At 40.3% G+C, this 14,624-nt stretch overlaps 1 protein-coding gene across 2 annotated transcripts; it reads right to left on the bottom strand.

Annotated features, from left to right (window-relative positions):
• Positions 1 to 3,481: 3,481 nt before the first annotated feature.
• CA7 (carbonic anhydrase 7) lies at positions 3,482 to 13,142 on the bottom strand. Of its 2 annotated transcripts, none has more exons than XM_052685647.1 (7): positions 13,048 to 13,142; positions 10,806 to 11,003; positions 8,227 to 8,345; positions 7,525 to 7,620; positions 7,209 to 7,271; positions 5,565 to 5,720; positions 3,482 to 5,279 (listed from the first exon to the last, which is right to left on the bottom strand). In XM_052685647.1, the coding sequence occupies exons 2-7, from the start codon at positions 10,903 to 10,905 to the stop codon at positions 5,157 to 5,159; spliced, it is 657 nt and encodes a 218-aa protein (XP_052541607.1). In that variant the 5' UTR covers positions 10,906 to 11,003; positions 13,048 to 13,142; the 3' UTR covers positions 3,482 to 5,156. The 2 variants fall into 2 exon arrangements, with proteins under 2 accessions (XP_052541607.1, XP_052541606.1); XM_052685646.1 differs by lacking the exon at positions 13,048 to 13,142 and adding an exon at positions 12,951 to 13,041.
• Positions 13,143 to 14,624: the final 1,482 nt, after the last annotated feature.

Genomic DNA, 14,624 nt, shown 5'->3' with positions numbered 1-14,624 from the left:
CAGGCTTGCAGTATTTTTACCCTCAGGAATATCTGATTAGAATTGTAAATTTCCGTGGAAGCAATGGATTGGTTGCCATGGTGCTCAAGAACACAATTTTATTCCAAAGAGAAAAAGTTTAGTTGATATTCTTCTGAAATGGGGAGAAAGATTTAATTTGGTGCTGCCTGTTAGAAAACAGCCACAGATCTGAGCCCCTAGGAAATCAGTGTGTGTCTGTCACACAAGGGAGGATAGGTCCTGCAAATGACTTGCCCCCAATGGAGGTGGGACTTGCAGTGGCTCAAAGAGTGCAGCGGTGTGCCTAAGATGGCTTTTTGAAGGGAAATACATACAGCTTCAGTCCACAAAAACACTTGGATACCTTCCTGCTCAGGGCCTTGCTAAAGAACAGTTGTTTGCTAGGTGTATTTTGCCCTATGAATAGTATGTTGCCTTTTATTGGTTGTATATTACATTTTCAATTTTCACAAAGGGTACCTGAGCACCTTACCTGCAGAGATCTCTAATCAGGGAAAAAAAAAATAATCATGTATGAGACTGGGAAAAATCAGTTTTCACAATGTCTGTTAAAGCAATTGCAATTCCCAGTTTGGTTACAAAACAAATTCCCAGTCTCTGATCTCCCTATATAATCTAAAACAAATATGCAAACACCAGAAAAGCAAACAAGCTGCGAGAAATGTCAACAAACAGAGGTAAATGCAATGAGCAGCAGTTGGACAACTGTCCTCCCAGCTCTTCGCCTTCAGTTAACCCTTGCTGTTACATCAGCAGCTGAGCAGTGTGTCTGTAAATGAAGTTGCAGGGGTTGAATTGATTATCCAATTTAAGTGACAGGGCTGGTGTGAAGGCATGTATATACTTGCTGTGATTGGATCTTAACATCACATTCGTAATTTTTACTGGGTCTTGCTTACGAACTTCTTCAAATTAAACCAAAAGCCACTGTCACATGAAATGCATGCTCAGGGTTCTGTACCTCTGTAAAGGGGTGTTTAAATTCTTGAGGATAACTTACCAGTGCAGGAACATCTGCTGGCTTGATTTGGAGTGCTCACATGTAGAAAAGTATGTTCCTTTCCTCCTCTCCAACTTACACCTTTTTCACCTCCAGCAGAGGAACACCTGAATTCCTGCGTTTAATATTCCATTCTAATAACATGAAATGAAATCAGTGATTAAAATCTGGAGGTAGGACAAGCAGAATTCCGGAACAGCAGAGGTATAAATGTTCTTTGCCTTACAGCCATGCAGTAGTGCTGGTGGAGTTGGTCAGGTCCCATCCATCTATTACTATTTCCTTCCAAGCAGTGAGAAAAACCATGAGGCCCAGCATTGCAGGTAGAGTATGCAGTATGAAGTGTTGTATGTGTGGTGTACGAATACCGAGTGCTGTATGAAGCGGTCACCTTTGCCTGCAGAAGGAATTCAGAGAGGAAAATAGCTAATCTGAAGTGCAAGATCAGATCTCTTTTGTTCAGGCTTATCTCTGGTTTTTCTGTGGGTTGTTTTTTTTTATTTTCACTGCAGTGGTCACTTTTCTATCTTTCTGACCTCTGAACACCACCAAGAGCCCTGTCTTGTGACCAGGTGCCTCACAACATTTTTCTACCAATGCTTTTGCTGAGCTTAGTTTACACTTGTCATGAGAGATGGTCACGAATCACTGCTAGATCACATCAGCTGTATCAGCTGCCTACCAACCTTCCTGTTTGCAAAGGGTAGAAAAACTCAGGTGATTCTAGGCTGAAGCTATTAAAGCCAAACAGTTAAACGTAATGGAGTGTGAGGTTTATCAGGAGAGGATATCTCTGGCCTGGCAGTGAGAAAGAGATCACAAGTGACGCAACTGCCTGTTGAGTTTGTTTTATCTGATAAAGTGGTTTCAAGGACTGCACGTGTACAGCCGGCACCGGGATCTCAATTATAACCACCTATAACTTTAAAAATAATCACGGCCAAAGTTACCGTTTCACTCATCTGCTGTACTGTCACTAAACAGCTTTTAAAAAATTGCGTTTTGAGTGTCAGAAGCGGTGAGGAAACAGGCAGCCACCAGGTGGCATTTCCAGCCTGCTGTCAGCGCTGCTCCATTTCCGTCCCCGTCCCGGACGCGGGGCAGCAGCCGTGCGGCCGCAGCACCTCCCTGCCGAGGGGGGGTTCGAGGAGCTGCGCTGGTCCGGCCTGGAGAAGAAAAGGCGCCTTACCGCAGCCTTCCAGCGCTTGAAAGGAGTCCAGGAGCAGAAGGGAGATGTACCTTTTGCACAGTCTGATAGCGATAGGACAAAGGGGAGCAGTTTTGATCTAAAGAGGGGAGATGAGGTTAGGCGCTAGGGAGGAATTTACTCGGAAGGCAGCGAGGCGCTGGCAGTGTTACCCAGAGAAGCTGTGGATGTCCCAGCCCCAGAGGTGCTAATGGCCAGGCTGGATGTGGCCCCAGGAAGCAGGGAGGCTGGAACAGGATGACCTTTAAGGTTCCTTCTAACTTCAGCCATTCTATGAGTACATTTTTTCATGATAGTTTTTTTAAAAAATGAACCACTGAGAAAAGCTGTGAATAAGATAAAATTGTATTTCTAAAACAAGGTGTAATAAGCATCTCCTAGAAACTGAACGCCTTGTGGGATTCAGCATTTAAAGCTTCTTACAATATCTAAGCTTTTACAGTAACCTTGTGAGCTAAATATTACCCTTCTGTTGTTCATGAGTAAACCACACGTAAAGCAGCACAGCACTACGTTCAAGGTCATGGGATGGGCACACTCTGTAGATAAGCTTTTTATTTTAGCGGAGCAAATGGTTACAATTGGGAAAAACTGAACCTAGCTTTTGGTACAGAAGCCCTTTGAACTGTGTGTGTGTTTCCCAGAGTGAGAACGCGCTGCAAATACTGATCGGTGCCCTGCTCTGTTAAAGTGCTGCTGCACCAGTACATGGGTAGTTTATACATAAGGTGATACTGGTTAAATTTCACTCACAAGGCCTAATTTATATCCATAAAACGATTTGGCTCTCAAGTCTGTGTTGTTCTTCTAAAAGACCTTTTACACTTTAAAAGGTCTTTTGTGTTACTTGTAATTGGGAAATAAATCATAGCAAAGCATAACAAAAACCTAACTCTGGCACTGGGCAAGTCATCAAAGATGTACAAAATGTCAAATTGTTGTCCATAAGAATAAAATACAATAGAAACTGCTAGTCCTAGAGGGTGGAAAGAATTGTGGCACAGCTTTCAAACACAAGTAGTGGAACAAATGCCCTGAGACTTCAAGGATAACATATCTGTATTTGCATTATTCTACTATAGCAAAATCAGTGCCTGTGAAACTAAAGTCCTACACAACCATATCATTCATTAGTCTGAGATTGATGCATTAGTTAACAATATCAAACTGTTTCTTTGTAAAGGGAGTCCAAGAAAAAGCACTGCAGTGCATAGAGAGAGAGCCTGTTCAAAATAAAAGATGAGATGCATACATGATTTTAAAATATCATTTATTTACCTTGGTAAAGAAATTAAGATAGATTTTTTGCAGTAGTAGTTTTCATAACTAGCCAAGTTGCTTTCACAACAGCTAAAAACATTGCATTTCATAATGATTTTTCTTTAATTTTTCCTCTAGCATCTTCCATATAGGAGTCTCAAATGCAAAACACTGAATTAGCCCTCACAGTATCCCTGTGAGGTAGATATCAGTGTTACTTTCTGTTCCTCAGTTTATTCTGAAATAAACTGAATGGTTTATATCAGTGTGCAAAAAAAAAAAAAAAAAATTGTAGGAGTTTGGTCTAAATTCCAATCTTCCATTCCTCATACTGTGCTCTATGCCTACTACTTTTGTCTCCCTTTCTGAAAAGGGAGAACCAGCTGTAGGTGTTCTAGTCTGCCCTTCCCACACTTCTCCCTCTTGCTTTAAGGTTTTACTTAAATGTTTACAGCTTCTTCATTTACATATTTACATACAGATTCTTTGTTTAAAAAGCTGAAAGCTAATAAACATTTGTAATTTGTCTGAAATATACAGATTTAGTAAAACATCTGAAACCTAGAAATAAAGTAACTGAAAATACACTGACAATAGGTACAGATGACATCACTATTTTTTCTTACTGGACACAAAGGTCTGAAGAATTTTTTCACTAAGCTGCAAGCAGCAGCAATACAAAAACACGGCTTTTCTAAAGCAACTGTTTTGCAGATGTATCAGGATTCAGTAGAGATTAAATCTCAAATTTGCCAGGACCATCCCCGACCGATTGCCATGGCTATGGGATGATTTGTGCAGTGATGCACGTTCAGTGCAATCAAGATCTACCCACACAAGATCCTTAGAATGAAAAAATCCATGTACATTCTTCAGGGCAGATACTGAAGGAGGTCACATTGAAGAGCAAATCACTTCACTGAGGTAGAATGTGAACAATTTAGATAGCCACAAGTACATACCTGAATTGCTACAGATGTTCCTTCTCAACAAACTAAATGAGGGAGTTACAATTACGTATGTTGCATAGGCTAAAATAATTCATGTCTGAACAGTCTTGTGCAATAAACAACATGACCGGTTTTGGATCACAGAGCATTTACATTAGTTATTTGAAAGCAGTTGTGCAATAGTATCTCGGAACAGTAATTCTGAAATATAGAGTTTCCATATCAGTGCCTTCATGAAGCGAGTACAGAACCTTTTTTGAGTACTGCTAGCCTGCTTTGTGTCAATAGACAGCAAAGATAGTGAAAATCTTCTAAGTCAGAGGGAGCTCAGCAAACAAGAAAAAGAAATTAAGTCCAGTTTATCCAAATTTCAGCTATTCTTTCATCACGTATTAGACAATCAGAAGATGATTACCACCCATCAGCACTGATTACTGCCTATTTCCCATCTTAAGTAGGATTTAATCTCAACTCCAAGAGAATGATTCAGATCACAATCAATTTTTTGTACTAAAAGGAGTTCCAGTTAAAAAGACCTAAGCTTGTCTTAAAATTGTGTGATTCAAATAAAACACAGCATCAGAAAATGTTTGTCCCCCTTCAAGTACAGAGTGTTGTTGGAAATGGCTGTCTTGCGTGCTCCATGAGTGATCTGAACTCAGGTCTATGGTCATTCTGTGGAAGCTTTTAGATGCCTCAGGGCCACTACCAGTTTTCTTCAGGCCTTGAAGGAAGCTCGAACTGTTCTCCCCTTAAGTGGCTGAGGGGGGCGGAAGTTATTCACCATCTGGACCTTCTGGTCTTCCTCACTGGTGAAGAGGAGCATGCGGAACTTCTCCAGCTGTAAATTCAAGTGAGATAATTTACTGCTTAAAAAGGCAATTCGTGTTAAAGTTGTTGAAAAAAAATACCAAAGGAAAATATTCACTACGTTAGCCTGTTTTTAAAATATGTTTCAACAAAGAATTTAGTAGTATTAAAGAAAAAAAATAGAATCCCTGAATATTGAACAGGCTGACTATTCACAAACAGTCTTTTAAGTTGACTGCATTGCAAAGCAAAACAGTCATTGCTTGTAGATACAGAGTCAAAACCTAAAAGAATTGGGAGAATGTCAGAAGTTTACCTGTTTCTCAGAAATACTGATGGGTTCTTTCAGCACTACCCATATTACACTCTCGTTAAGGGGTGGTGTTGTCAAAGATCCAAGGTATGTCCAATAATCTAGACTCAAAGGCAGGAGACATTCCGGGTTGAAGCTTCTAAATTGAGCTTTTGTCCCCTGGAAGACAATTGATACATTTCTCTTTTTTCTTAAAACAAACAAACAAAAACTTTCAAGTGCAGGTTAAAGTATTTCTGAAATAGAGTGATACTAAAGAGTGGGGGAGCAGAAGAGCAGGTAGTGATCCAGTTGCTTCATAGCAGCTGTTACCTAAGTGTAAGCCTGAAGACAGAATCAGAGAACTATTACATTCTCTTGCATGGCAAGTGTGACCTCTGCTGCTAGCTGATGGAGTTGATGTTTTTGCACCGTGGTCTCTACGGAAGTTCATCTTTCATCACAAAACATCCAAAAATAGTGTAGGAAATATATTCTGTATATAATTTTCAGTGTGATCTACTGATATCATGAGAAGATTCCTCATCTTGTTACTTGAAGTTTTTGATGCAGTGCATCTATTTCAGTAGAAAATCTGAAACTGGAAAACTCTGTCTAAAACAATCAGTGCTCTGAAAGAAATATCAGCTTTAAGAATCAGTTGACCGAGTCTAAAAGCAGAGCAAAGTGCATCAGGCAGAAGGCCAGTGCAAGAGGTGCTCTGTGTAAAGTAGTCATCACCTTGACTACTACAGTCTAGGACAAGATTTTCCAGCCTGTCACTGTATTCAAAAATACCTGAAAGGTATGTAGTCACTCACAGAAAGCACTGCCCAGCAATCTGGGGAGCTGCTAATCCGGAGCAGACAGAGCAGTTTACTCCTGGTGGCAAGCTGGCAGACCTTCTGTCACTACAACTGAAGTATAACACTTTCTTTCCTCTAAGTGGAAGAGATCACTTACTGAACATCAAAATTTCACTTTGTGTCTACAACCTATACATGCTGTATGGTTGCCTTCATCTTCGGTCTTTCACAAACCTGCACTAAAGAACAAATAATACTATGCCTAACACAAGATTAGATAGAATTTATTTTGCGTATTAAAACTTACACATCTACAAAGTGCATTAATAGCCCATATAAATCCAGAGAGGATAATATTTGCACTCATCTAATTGGTCTGCACTAGACAAAGAGCAGCAGATATCAACACTGAGATCTCTTGGATGTATCTGGTAAGGCAGGTTGAGTTACCACTCCAAGAATTGATAGACTAGTTCCCCTTTATAGAGCTTTGCAGCAGAAATTGTTTGAACCATGAGCTTCGACATTTTCAAGGTTAGGCTTTGTGGAAACTATTTTGCTGAGTGTAAGAGCAGGCCCGATAAGTCATGGAACTTTTGACTTTAAATACTTCCTTCGGGGTCCTGCCTCTCAGGACCAGTTGGGTCTGCAGAGCCTTGGGAGGCACCAGAGCTTAGGCAGACGTTGAGGTCTGGAGATGAAGAGAGCAGAGATGTTGCAAAAGAAGAATACAACTACAGAGATGTTCTGGTGATGGGAGGATTTGTGGTGGGTGGTTTTCCATTTCTGTTTGTCTCAAACATATGACTTGTTTTTAAATGATATCCCAGAACGAAGAAAATCTAAACAGCTTAAAACTTACTTTAAATTTTACCATGTACAAAGCATCAGTGAGTCTGTTCATACTGGCATGTTCTTTTCCAATCTACAATAGTAACAGAATAGACAAGTTAGCTAAGAACGACTGTAATTATGCTTTGAATAGGTAGCATATTGTTTTCTTATCTGAATCTCAAGATTTCTACTAAAGTAGGTTTAACAGCAATTTGCAATGAGTTATTGCTTTCAATAAGTCATCTGTTTTCCCTAACCACCTCTCAAGTATGTAGCATGGTTCTCAAACATTTGACAGTATAATGCTTTTCATCATGTAAACCTGCTATTTTTGTGATTGTTACCTCCAAGAAAACACCAACTACAGCCAAGCCATCTGGAGCTGCTGCTGCTTCTCCAAATGTTGCATACTTCTTGGCATTCCAGTGAACTAAATGGAGCTTAAAAAAAAAAAAAAAAAGAATTAAACACACTAGTGATAAAAACTGTCAATATAGATTTTCAGATGCTTAATAGCAATGGGAAAGGCCTATGTCTTGTCCCAACTCTGCAGAAAATCCTCACGAACCTCCTGATGAAGCTATTTCAAAGCTATAGATGGCATCAGCCACAATCATTTCACAGGCTGTGATCCTCAGCTGTAGCAGGTTAACTGTGCCAGCTTGGTAGAGATATATGCTGCTTTTCAGGATCATGTTTGCCAGTATGTCCTTTGTGTTATGCAGGCAGGAAGGATAGTTGAGTGTAGCAGACTAAACCACACAACAGAGTACCACTGGCGGTAGTAGTGTTGTGTGAGCAAAACAGCCTAGCTGTAAGGCAAGCAGAGAAACTTGGAGAGAGGGCTGCACAGGGTGGGGAGAAGTTTGGACTTCCAAGACAGGGTAATTAACAGATAAATAATTTCAGCATAAGGAATAAAATTCTCATTAAAGCCTGTGCTGGCTTAACCACAATGAACTATCAGAATCCTGAGGGAAATCCAGACCCCACTGCAAAGCTATTTGTCAACAGCATGAATTCATCCCATCTGTAAAAAATGTTACCTCACATGGAAAAGGTTTGCCATCAATTGTATGCTCTGATCCCTCACTGTGCTTTGCCCCCCAGTGAAAGTGGAACTGCTTTAGCCGAAAGGGACTCTCAAAGGGGCCACCGCTGATCACTAGGCAGAAAGAAAGCAAAAAAAAAAAGTAGTCAGGGTTTTTAGTTTCCTGTTACTAGAGCCTAACAACTGTTAGCTGCTGGTTTGTACTACTGTGCCTTTCCTAGTTTAGAATGTAAAAGAGGTACATCATCCAGGTATGTTAAGGGTTAGATTTGTTCATGGAAAACAGCTGAATTCATGTAAAAAATAATTTGAAACAAATATTGAGTGGCTTCATAAATTGTTTCTGAAAGAATACATTTGATATAGGAACATATGGTAACTTTTTAATGGTTAGGCTTCTCCTTTTGAACACAAAGCCTAAGTTGAAGACCAAAAAAAAAATCTTAAGTACCTAAAACATGATCGATGTGCTTCTTTTGTGCAGAAGAGCCTAAATGCACTGAGCATCAGATAGACAAGCCAGCTAAGTATTTCCTCTAAGGAGTATTCTTTCCAGTAGAGGATATCTATATTCTGCCTCTTTGAAGGATCTGATCCCATAAAAGAGGTAATATAATAGCTTGTTCTTTACACAACACCATTTAGAATCTCACATCACCTTACGAAGACAGGGAAGTGATACAGAGAAACTTCATACATCATTTAGAAAAAACACTTAAGATGAATTTTTAAGATGCCAACCATAGATACTCTATCAGTGGCAATTCTTTTGTACTTTTATACAGCACTAAGCCAATTAAGTTTTGCTCAGCAGACAAAAACTCAAAAGTTTTAAATTAAAAAAAAGAAGTACACTCAGCATGTGTAAGCTCATTCCAGTCTATAACATTAAAAATAAAAAAAGTACAGTTGCAGCATTGTGTGCTCCCACATGCATCGTTCCAGCTGTTCTTTGTACATGAAACTGGCCTTGCCACAGCAGTGCTCATAGAACTGAAATTAAACATACACTGTCCAGTATGTTTCACTGAACTTAATCGAATGCATCACCTGTTCCAATGCTTTAGGAAATCTAGCTGTGTTGGATTTACTGTCAGAATTTTGTTGTACCATTTATGCAAAGCTATGAGTCACTAAATCTATTTCAAATCAACTAAAAACTCTTAAACCACATTTGTTCTCCTAGCAATCGTCTTCCTGCTCAGTGTAATTAGAACATGGTACACGCATAACGTAAGAAGGGCAGAAGTCTTAATTGCTGCTTGTGCTCTCACTGTTTATCTACAGTGATGCATAGTGCTCTTAAATTAAACTCCTAAAGTTGGATAAAGTTCACAGGTATGTAGATACAGTTCAATTTAGAACTGCATGAAAGTAGTTAGCAAGCTAAGAATATTTCCAGAAAAAAATTTACAAGTTCTCTGTAGGATGATATCTTAATGCATTTTTATGCAACAAGCTTTTGGAAACTGAGCATTTAGTCTTCCTTTCAAATTCAGTAGCTTGAAAACCTGACCGTTGATTTGGCCACTGCTTAGGTCCATTCAAGATGAGGAATGTTAGAATTAAGTAGCAGGAATTTTAATCCCCTGACCCTATAGCAAGAGGTTTCCAGCACAGACAAATCACAGGAAGTAACTTGTTCTGAGTACCAAGGTCTCCTATTAATCTAGAATTGATAAACACACTCAAATGGAAGGTGAAATCAATTGATAGGTTAAAAATTATTCACAGTATTTTTAAATGCTCACGTCTCTATTTATCAGAGATACTTTGTCTCCATTCCAACGCTGTATTTGTTGGCCTCCTTCCTTCCCCTCTCTCAGATGCAAAAGCAAGGCTTACCATGGATGCAGAATTAATAGAAGTAATCTCATTTACATTTTTGCCAAGAGCTGGAAAAAATATATATATATATATACACACAATGGCAACATCCACAAGCTGCAGCCAAATCAAAATAAGCTGAAGACTGCAATTTCTAAAGAAGTTGTACTGCTATGAGGCAGTAAGAAGAAGAAACAAGCTAATAGTTAATGACTGGTCCAGATAAAAATAGGTCTAGTGCAGTACAGTTATGATGGCTACGCTGTACGACCTCATCTCCAATAATCCTCCTCCTTATCCGGCCTTGTGGATGTAAACTGGGGAGTGAGCCAGACAGTACTAGCATCCCAGTGTGGACTGTTGTGGAAACAGTGCACTGAGCAGTACGTACCTGCTGTCCTGCTGGCTGTGGTCTAGCAGTGCTGGAGATCTGCATGGATTCCCTCTCCAACAAACTGATAATCCCTATATAAAAGGAACCCCTCCAAACAAACATTTTCCCAGTACAAATGCTCTTTCTAATACAGAAACTATTCAGCTGTGAGGTATTTAGTGCTGTTAGAGAGACTCAAATGAAGATAAGGAATAATGCTCAAGCAAACAAAGTATAAATGGTTTTGTTTGCATACTTTGTTCTAAAGTGAAACTATAAGTTGTATAAAGTATACTATAGAGGATGTACTTCATTGTTTCTCTCTCTAAACCATAACATGTTGTTCCAGGTATCTGGTTATGCATTAGTCTCACCTGTCTTGTCATCAATATCTTCAAACTCAACCATAACTGAATGGCCATTGTTGGAGATGTTGAGAGACGTGCAGGACTCATAGGAGACAACAAGTGGCATCAGCTTAGGGTCATAGACTGCTTTTGCAGAGATTATATCAATAGGTGACTGGCGGTTCCCTTGGGCAATAGGATAAGACTTGTGCCACTCTGCAGGTCCTTCAAAACCAAAGAAAAGAAAGCACATTATTTTCTTCCTACTACACACACACACACACACACACACACACAATTATTTCAGGATTTCATGAGGCTTGAAGTAAAGCTTGCTGAGCAGGAGTGACTTGAAAGTTTGGCATTTGACAAGCTCATTTAAATTCTGAGTTTTGTGTTTTTATTAGCACAGTGTGCAACTAGATGGGGGATTGAAGCACGTTATACCAAATACACTGGGGAAGCCAGAGCACATTAACAGACTGCTGCACTTTCATTTGCTTGCACCACTAATCTTTTGTGGAGTCAGTAATTACATTTTTAAGGTGATCCGAAGTCCTCCCAAGCTGTATGCAGATGTAAGCACGCTTGCAGGTACACATGCACTCCCTCAAAGAAACAGCATGTAATTCTTCCTAGGGAAGATAATGTAAAAGCTCCTGTGATTCAAATTAGATGCAGATGACTCAATCTCTTTGCTACTGACTATGCAGTTATTTTTAAAGTCATTTTAGGATTGCAGTAAATCTTTGGAGCAGCTTCATTCTTCACTCATGCCCATTACAATAACTTTCTGCCCTGAGCAAGTACAGTGTGCTAATTAACACTTCTGGACTTGCTGAACCCAATAGAGCAGGGTGAAAGACCAATTTAGTAACTTTGCTCTCTCCTGGCAGAGCTGGAACACCATCATGCTGTTTGAGATAAAAGCATCTATGTATGAAACAATTACTTCTGACCCCTTTTTTTCCACTTCAGTAGTGCAGGAAGCAATTCCATGCTTCCACTGCTCATATTCAGGAAATACAAAAACTAACAATTTCACTTGAAGATTCCAAAAATTATTATTATTTTTTTAAAGGGTAGCATTCTCACCTAATTCCACAAACTGACTTTTTTGTTTTATTTTAGTAAGCACACCCTCTTTGAGAGTAACTAATTCAGTGATCTACTAGCCTCCTACCTTCAAGATTTTCTGAAAAGTTAGACTTATTAAATAGTATGTTTTCATCAACCTGCCCATAGAGATTGGAGTTTAAATGCTGCTGCACAAGCTTAGACAATATCATTTGCTTCTTATAAGCTTTGCATTAATATGTGTGGCTTTATTAATAGCACCTAGTTGTCTAAATATGTAATGGCACCCACTGGCACTATGCAGCTTCACTCAGTGGTCAGGTGAAGTTGGTTTTGGACCAACTAGCAGTAGAACAGCTGCTGCCAGGAGCCTAACAGAGAAAGAGAGGGGCCCCTGGAGGTTATGCAAAAGATGGGCTATTGGACAACAGCAGTCATTCAGCCATCATGCTCTGCAAAGGTACAGGTGGCATGAGACACTGTCGTACAAATCTTTCTGTAGTTTCACACATCCTCTCACTCTGACACACAGTTCTGTAGGTGGGAAGCAAGGGAGGATGACTAAATTAAAGACTGCCAAATCAGAAAGCACAATGTGTTCAATAAGAGATCTCCGATACTGATCTGTGCAATGTATTCACGTTCCAGAAATACATGTGATTTTATTCACTTTAGAAGCCTAGATATCACATTTCAACAACTTCACAGAATCAGAAGATCTATTACTGCTCTACTAAGTCTTCTAAGAAATGCTTTCAGAAAGACAGACAGTTAATCATTTTCATAGCAGCCTTTTGGAAAAGGACCCATCTGTAATATCTGCAGCCTGAGGATAAAACTGCTCAGCACTGCTTCCCTCTATTTAGGAGCAATAATTGCAATAACAAAAGGCAGCAGGAATAAGTTTGTGCATCTTTCAGATACCACCTTCTGCAGGCAACCTATCGTCAACCCAGTAATTAACTAGCTGCTGTTTATACTTGACGCTTGCAGACGTAGAGATGCAGACAGCTCTGCAGGACGCAGGCAGCAGTTCCAGAAACAAAACGAATAGGGGAAGACAGAAAGATGCAGCACGGAAATGCTATAACCTACCGTCATCCTGCCCATATCCCCAACTGTGGTGGCCAGTCATAACGGGACAGCCGCACCCCGCTGAGCTCTCAACTCTTTGCCAAGCACTGCTGCTTACCTGCCTTTATAATGGCTCACCGGGGGATCGGGTCAGCCCCTTAAAGACGCAGAGCAGCCCGAGCAGCTCCGGCAGGACGGGAACAGCCAAGTTTTTCCCGCTCCTCCTTGTGCCAACACAGTGCAGGGAAAGGAAAGGGCAAAACCCGGGTCGCTGGAGTCCAAGGGCTTAAGGAGGAACCAAGATCGTCTGGGGGGAACTAGAAAGAATGTTCGGGAATTAAATCTGGGGAAAAGGAGCAGTTTTTACTCATTCTGCATAAGGAAGCAGTAGCTTGCTCTGAGCATTGGGCATGGTAATGTGCAGATTGTAACGGGAACTGCCCATTTCTCCCGTGCGCTCTGCAGGAACGAACATCACCTGGCTTCTGCCTCTCAGTTCTTACTCTCTCCAGCTGCAAAAGAATGACAGATGTTGCCAGTTATTTGTAACTACAGCTTTGGAAGCAGTGCTTAGATGAGATGGAGAACATTCTCATCTCAAAAAAGTGATTTGTGCTACACTTAAGTAAGGCAGTACCAGACCAATTTAAGATAAACTGGAAATCTGTTTTGTTGTTGTTGTTGTTGTTTAACATAGAAACCCTTTAAAGGACAAGAATGTAAATAGTGTACTTCTATTAGGAAACAAGGAAACACCCTGGCAGACTAGGGAAAGGAGATGAGCTGTGAATCAGTGATGTGCTGTAACTCACTAGTTGCCTGCATCTAGCTACAGAGCTACAAGGAGATGCATAGTCCTTACTTTAAAAGCTCTTGGAACAGTTTTGTAATAAGAAACATGGTTCCTTGGTAGCAATTTTATTAGATCTAAGGAGATACCATCTGTTAAGGCAGCATTTTATAAATACAATATTGATTTTCATAAAGACAGGAGCACACAGATAGGGATCCTTCTATTATGCAATGAAGAAAATGGCAAAAAAATCAATGAAAGCATTTTAAGCATTTTTTTTTTCTATTCTTGTACTGCCTCGTAGCAATACATTTCTTTTTTCAGGAGCTTTCTGAGAGAGTCAGCTTTAAAACCTCTGAGATTTAAGGGTGCAGGCTAAATCACTCAATAAGGGACGCTGTAAAGGTCTCCACGTGGCAGTTTTACAATGACTTACTCAGATCCACTCCTCCATTTACTTCTGTTTAACTTGTGTGATGTGCTGAGGTCCCTGAGCAGAGCAGGCAGGCAGCAGGTGCTGACCCTGCAGGTGTGTCTGTGCAGTACATGGCCTGCACTCGTCCTGCTGCCCTGGCACTGGGTTAAAAGCTCGGCTGCTTACGAGGACAAAGCAGCTGGGAGAAAACTGTGATGCTTCTCATTCTTCTTCTGGTGTGGCTCTGATTCAGCAACCAGATGTAGGCAGGGTCAGTCAGGCAAATAACAAATAGATGTGGGGAAATCAACCTGCCAGTGAAAACCTGCCAGTGCTTAGTGAAGCAGAGGCCAGAGGAAAACTGTACTTTAGACAAGGAGCACTTCATTCAAGAGGAAGTTGAAAACTGAGGCCCAAATTATGCTCTCAGGGCACAGTGCATCAAAGGGCATCAAAGTGGCCTAACGTGTATCTGTGTTTGATACCA

Source organism: Tympanuchus pallidicinctus, unplaced genomic scaffold (genome assembly GCF_026119805.1).
Source record: "Tympanuchus pallidicinctus isolate F22 unplaced genomic scaffold, pur_lepc_1.0 scaffold22, whole genome shotgun sequence".
NCBI lineage: Eukaryota > Metazoa > Chordata > Aves > Galliformes > Phasianidae > Tympanuchus > Tympanuchus pallidicinctus.
Note: the sequence above shows the minus strand (reverse complement) of the source record. Positions and strands in the feature narration are given on the sequence as shown.

Coding starts and splice junctions, on each gene's coding strand:
- CA7 (XM_052685646.1), bottom strand. CDS start 12,990: ATGACTGGCCACCACAGTTGGGGATATGGGCAGGATGACG. Junction 11,004..12,950: donor GGGATATGGGCAGGATGACG/GTAGGTTATAGC, acceptor TTGGTTTTGAAG/GACCTGCAGAGTGGCACAAG. Junction 5,280..5,564: donor TCAGTATTTCTGAGAAACAG/GTAAACTTCTGA, acceptor TTGAATTTACAG/CTGGAGAAGTTCCGCATGCT.